A 5,243-nucleotide genomic window follows, 5' to 3' on the forward strand; every position below is an offset into this window, starting at 1 on the left:
TCACTGTGTCAGCCATAGCTTTAATGGCAGCATCACTACAGCATTAAAATTGAAATCAAATCGGGTAATTTTGGCGAAATTTTGGTCCAAGACAGTGTACTATTATAATGCAAGAAAATTCCAATTTCAATAAAATTTTTAAATTTAAGATTTTACTTTATGTACTTGCTGACATATTTCTGATGATTTATAACTTTCTATACTTTGGTGTTTTGATGTAAAGTGTCAGTTTGTAGTTATAGTGAATTAATTACTAGTGTCACTTCTATAGACTCTATTCACACTATTGGCACCAATATTAATTAGCCTAAAGCTGGCAAGACTTGTTGCAATACGATAATATTGACATGTACATGTTTCTATCACATGTAAATATTCAAACAATGGACCATTATCATCAGTAGCCAGTATCTATATAAAGAGGTGCATACTGACTGGAATAGTTATTCGTTTTATCATAATACTAAAGGTCATATAAGAGACTATACTAGATATCAGCTACTGAATGATGAATACTTTCCAGTGTTTAGTCCTTGTTGCTGCTATTGGATTCATCATTACTACTAGAGTGTCTGGTGAGGTTTGTTATACTGATGAAAACTGCAAGGATTACAATATCTCGACGGTACATAATAATTAATTTTGGTAGTAAAAATAAACTATTAGGTGATGTATCTTATTAATAATAGACCCAGATCTGCTGCAGTTTTGAAGGAATTAAGTCTTTCAGGCTTTACAGTGCTGCTTCTTGCATGAAGTGCAAGCTGTAGTTGAAATAAAGAAAGCTTTGAAACGGAAGAAGAACTGATTTAATAACTAAACAACAATAATTAATAATGATACACATGTACCTCTAATATAATTCATACTGATATTAATTTCAGCCAATTATTATTATATGTAGCGATAAGATATAAATTCTCTTAATTTTCTGCTGATACTCTGGACATTTAAAAAAGGCATGCATGCATGGCGTAACAGAGTACATGCAGTTTTTACTTGGTCAATTAAGACAAAGGTACATGTACAAAGTACTATAAGATGAAAAGAGACTTAGTATGAAGAAATAAATTCCAACTATGCATGGAAATGAGATGGAAACAATCTTAGGAATAATTTTAAATAATGTAGATCTACTTGTTTGACTGAAATGTACAAATGCAGTGGCTACAAATAGATTTATCCTTATTTTTTGAAAAGTGTCTTCAATTCTTACTATGATACATTTTCTGATACAGAGGTAGTTGGCCTAGCAATGCTGAAAAATGATATTGGTGTCTTTAATCTTGGCCCGGAACTGTTGAAATGTGGGCTATAGATAGTCTTAGCCTTTTTTGAAAAATAGATTTGAAATATTAAATATTGTTACATTTTCTGATACAGAGATAGTGTACATATTGGTGTCCTTATAATTATTTTGCTGTAGTCTTGCACAGTAACTCATACCAAACCTAGTGTTTTGATAGTGTATTAATTACTAGTATCACTTCTATAGAGTCTATTCACACTATTGGCACCAATATTAATTAGCCTAAAGCTGGCAAGACATGTTGCAGTACGATAAGATTGACATGTACGTGTTTCTATCACATATTCAGACAATGGACTATTGTCACAGTTGCCAATAAAAGGGGTATATATACTGATTGGAATAGTTATTCATTTCTCATAATAAGGTCATATAAGAGACTATACTAGATATCAGCTACTGAATGATGAATAGTTGAATATGTTCCAGTGTTTGGTCCTTGTTGCTGCTATTGGATTCATTGTTACCACCACATTAAGATTAAAGAACATAAAATACTTGGTTTTGATGACATTAGTGCTACAATTTCTCTATCTTGCCAGGTATTATGCTTATATCTGTCTTATCTGTACCATTTAAAGGTGTACACCAGAAACCAAAAGATATTGCTATTAATAGGCCATTAAGAACTAAATCATTATTTATAGACTATGCCAATTGAACTCTATTTATTATTTTTAATAGTTCCCTGTCTTCCAGTATCAGGAGTTCCAGTAGTTGTTACTGATGATACTAATCTTGGATTGTGTGCACTGAATGCACTTAAGAAACAACAAGACAAACTTAAAAGTCTTCTTTCAAGATCTGAGCCTATTTTCTGTGACATAGCTGTAGCTTGTAAATCAGTCACAATAATTCATTCAACAGAATATGATAAGAAATTTGATGTCAAGACAGGCCAGTCATTAGCAGAAATAGCTGATATTTTGACACTGATATCATCTGTAATCACAGTATCTTGTATCTGAACATTGTTGTATAAAATTAAGCAACCAATGGAAAGCAAAATGTATTTTATATATATTTTTAGATGTTCCTTTTAATTTATTTCATAATATAACACAATACTGTATGATCTGTGCTGCAATGGATGGCATCGGAACTATTATTGCTATCTAGTGGGTGCGGCTGTAATCACGTGAGCATCGTCAGCCCCAGTACAATGGCTTCTAAGTTTACTCCTTCTCGAGCTCCTTCTTTCTCTTGCTCTGTACCAGTAGACCCTCCAAATCAACTGACAAGTACATTTAATTTTTTGTTTCTTTTATTAATTGAAGTTATTTAACAGTTAATGACCTTCCTGAAGTATTTCAATTACTCAGAAATTACCATTATCCAGGAGAAAGTTACTATAATCTCGGCCTGTTTCTTGGCCTATCACAAGTTACACTGTATGATATTACAATCAGTTATAGAGGAGATATTGAGGGTGGTCTACGTGAGTGTCTTACTAAATGGTTACAGAAAGCTGACGATGTACAGAAGACTAATGGTGGTCCCACTATCTATTCATTGGTATCAGCATTGAGGAGAATAGGAGAGAATGGAGTAGCTGATGGAATAGATATGGAAAGTGAGTTTAATAAAACTGAATATCTTTTTTAATTTACTTATTGTTTAGAGCATCCTGCTTGTAGAATTCTTGCTCGTTACTCCTCAAACCAATCTCTACTGTCTGCATTACCTCTGTTGTATATTTCTTTGTATCAGGCAGAACTTGTACAAGAGATAACCTTCACACATTATAGACGAGGAGAAAGGCTACTGGATGAAATTAAGGAAGCTGTTTGTAAAGATTATAGAAAACTTGTAGCATTTGCTGTAATTGTATGTAAAGACACAACCACTGCTGAGATAGGAAGAGCTATTATTATAGACTACAGTAAGTACATAACATATATATCAGTAACTAATGATTGTATAATAATGAGTGGGTGTATCAAAGGCACCGCTTGTGCTACAAATGTGATGTATCCCTGTAGTTTCATTTGTATCCCTGTGGTTTTGACACTATACATTCTTATCAAAATCTTTTAAACAAACTATTATAAATACTATTTCAATAAAAATGACCTAAATCATAAGTGATATTAATAGATCTATGTTTTTCCTTTGTCCACATGAAATAGTCCATAGTCCATTTAGTAGTCCGTAGTCCATTTAGTAGTCCATAATCCATCACTTTTGAACTGTAAAGTTACAATTTGTGAAGGAGCATCCACGAAACAGGTGATCAGATGTCTTTTCCAGCAAAACACTAGATTCCATTAGAGCTGACGACAAATTAGAAGACTCTGGTAGAGTTTCAGGTGCCTGTACACATGAAAGTACTTGAGATGCTGCTACCATTTGCTTATTTGTTGTTTTCTCATATACACGAAGAGCTGTAATAGATCAATGGCCAGATCGCTCTTGAATAATCTTCTCCAGTATGTTTTCTTCAAACAGCGAAGTGACTCCAAATGACCATAGACTATGATTAGTCTTGTTTCCTTCTACACCGGCTTTACTACACATTGTCTTGACCATAGTAGCCAGCTATTCCTTCCTATGGGAATGCTTGTAAACCATGGCTTCCCTTCTTGTAACACAGAAACTGGACAGACATAGAAATTATCTTTTGCAATTGCTTCCTTTGGCAACTTAGACAAATACAAATCTAAGATCTTAACGTAATCTCTGCTTCCAGCTTCTGGGACTTCAAAATGATGAACGACTTTGTTTTCTATGTGTAACTGCCCTAATCCACCAGATCTATTTTTGCTACCATGCTCAGTGTAAATGTAGCAGATCTTTTGGACTCCATCTACAAACAATAGATCACGACTATAGATATGTCACGACGCAGTTGTGAAAACTTCAGTTGGCGATGTTCATCTCCTCCCCTTAAACAGAGGTTTTTGCCGTTGTAGAAAAAGACGCAATTTAACAATCCAGCTGGGGTAGTTATGTCCAGTACCTTAGTATCCCAAAGAATATTTTCGTCATCTTTTGATAGCGTCTCTGTTTGTCTTGTTTCTGCTCCTATATCCTTCTGGTGAAGGCGGTGAAATTCATGGTCACACACGTTATGGAAAGCCTCTAAACGAGGATCGTTGAATATGGTGATGGCTGATGCACGCCCTTTCTGAAGATGCATATGTCGCTGTAATAATCTAGCCAAGAGCAGGTACAAAGTCTTCGGGGGTATACTCATTACCATCCACCTTCCTCGTTTCTTTTACGTACAAGCTTAAAATATGGCCTATCTCTTTCGGGTCATCGCTTAAAAGCACTTCCATTGGCTGCTTACATTCATAATCAGGAAGCATCTCCTTTCTCTGCTCAAACCACTGCTCATAATTAGCCAAAGCCCATTTGTTATTAGCGGCCGTATTTTTGGTAGAATAGGCTTTCATAGCTTCTTTTAAGTCACTATCCTCAATAGGAAAGTGAAACCGATCCTTTGATAGTGATAAGGACACCTTCCGACGCTTTGGAATCAGTTGTAGCTGGTCTATCTCCTTGGCATTCTCCTTCTCTGCTTCCATTTTGTTGACCTTCTCGACCTTGACCTTTGTGTTTCTACCACGAGGAGTGAAGTCATTGGCGCATGCCTTTGATACACCCACTCATTATCACATAAATATGTTGATAACACCCCCGCTGCGGGATACATTGCATTTGTATCCCTAGCGGGGGTGTTATAACGTTTACTTGTTATATAGGAAGTGTTTATAAGAGTGATGATGAGAATGGTAAGAATTATTATTTATGTTTTTACTTTACATTTACAACATTTATTTTATTGAAGGACTGAAGATTTATCTTCCTGTAAATGTCACTTTAGAGTTTGAGATGATGCGATTGAAGTTTGGGCAGATATTCATTACTGTGAGAACAATCATGATGAACAACCCTCAGTCTCCAACACTTGATGATATCAAACGTGTAC

At 35.0% G+C, this 5,243-nt stretch overlaps 2 protein-coding genes and 1 long non-coding RNA gene across 3 annotated transcripts in view; all 3 read left to right on the top strand.

The window, feature by feature from the left end:
- Positions 1-340, top strand: part of LOC109586028 (uncharacterized) — a 6,913-nt gene extending 6,573 nt beyond the window's left edge. Inside the window, exon 6 of the mRNA XM_020002196.1 lies at positions 307-340. Within this exon, the coding sequence (XP_019857755.1) occupies positions 307-340 (34 nt within the window). The remainder of the gene's footprint in view (positions 1-306) is intronic.
- Positions 341-435: 95 nt separating this feature from the next.
- On the top strand, positions 436-894 carry LOC109586033 (uncharacterized). Its single transcript, XR_002186777.1, has 2 exons — positions 436-625; positions 690-894. It is a non-coding gene; the product is annotated as an uncharacterized LOC109586033 (long non-coding RNA).
- Positions 895-2,463: 1,569 nt separating this feature from the next.
- Positions 2,464-5,243, top strand: part of LOC109586029 (uncharacterized) — a 7,644-nt gene continuing 4,864 nt past the window's right edge. Inside the window, exons 1-5 of the mRNA XM_020002197.1 lie at positions 2,464-2,550; positions 2,598-2,882; positions 2,931-3,191; positions 5,017-5,046; positions 5,103-5,239. Of these exons, the coding sequence (XP_019857756.1) occupies positions 2,472-2,550; positions 2,598-2,882; positions 2,931-3,191; positions 5,017-5,046; positions 5,103-5,239 (792 nt within the window). The 5' untranslated portion in view covers positions 2,464-2,471. The remainder of the gene's footprint in view (positions 2,551-2,597; positions 2,883-2,930; positions 3,192-5,016; positions 5,047-5,102; positions 5,240-5,243) is intronic.

This window comes from Amphimedon queenslandica, unplaced genomic scaffold (assembly GCF_000090795.2).
Source record: "Amphimedon queenslandica unplaced genomic scaffold, v1.1 AMPQUscaffold_12964, whole genome shotgun sequence".
In the NCBI taxonomy this organism is placed as follows: domain Eukaryota; kingdom Metazoa; phylum Porifera; class Demospongiae; order Haplosclerida; family Niphatidae; genus Amphimedon; species Amphimedon queenslandica.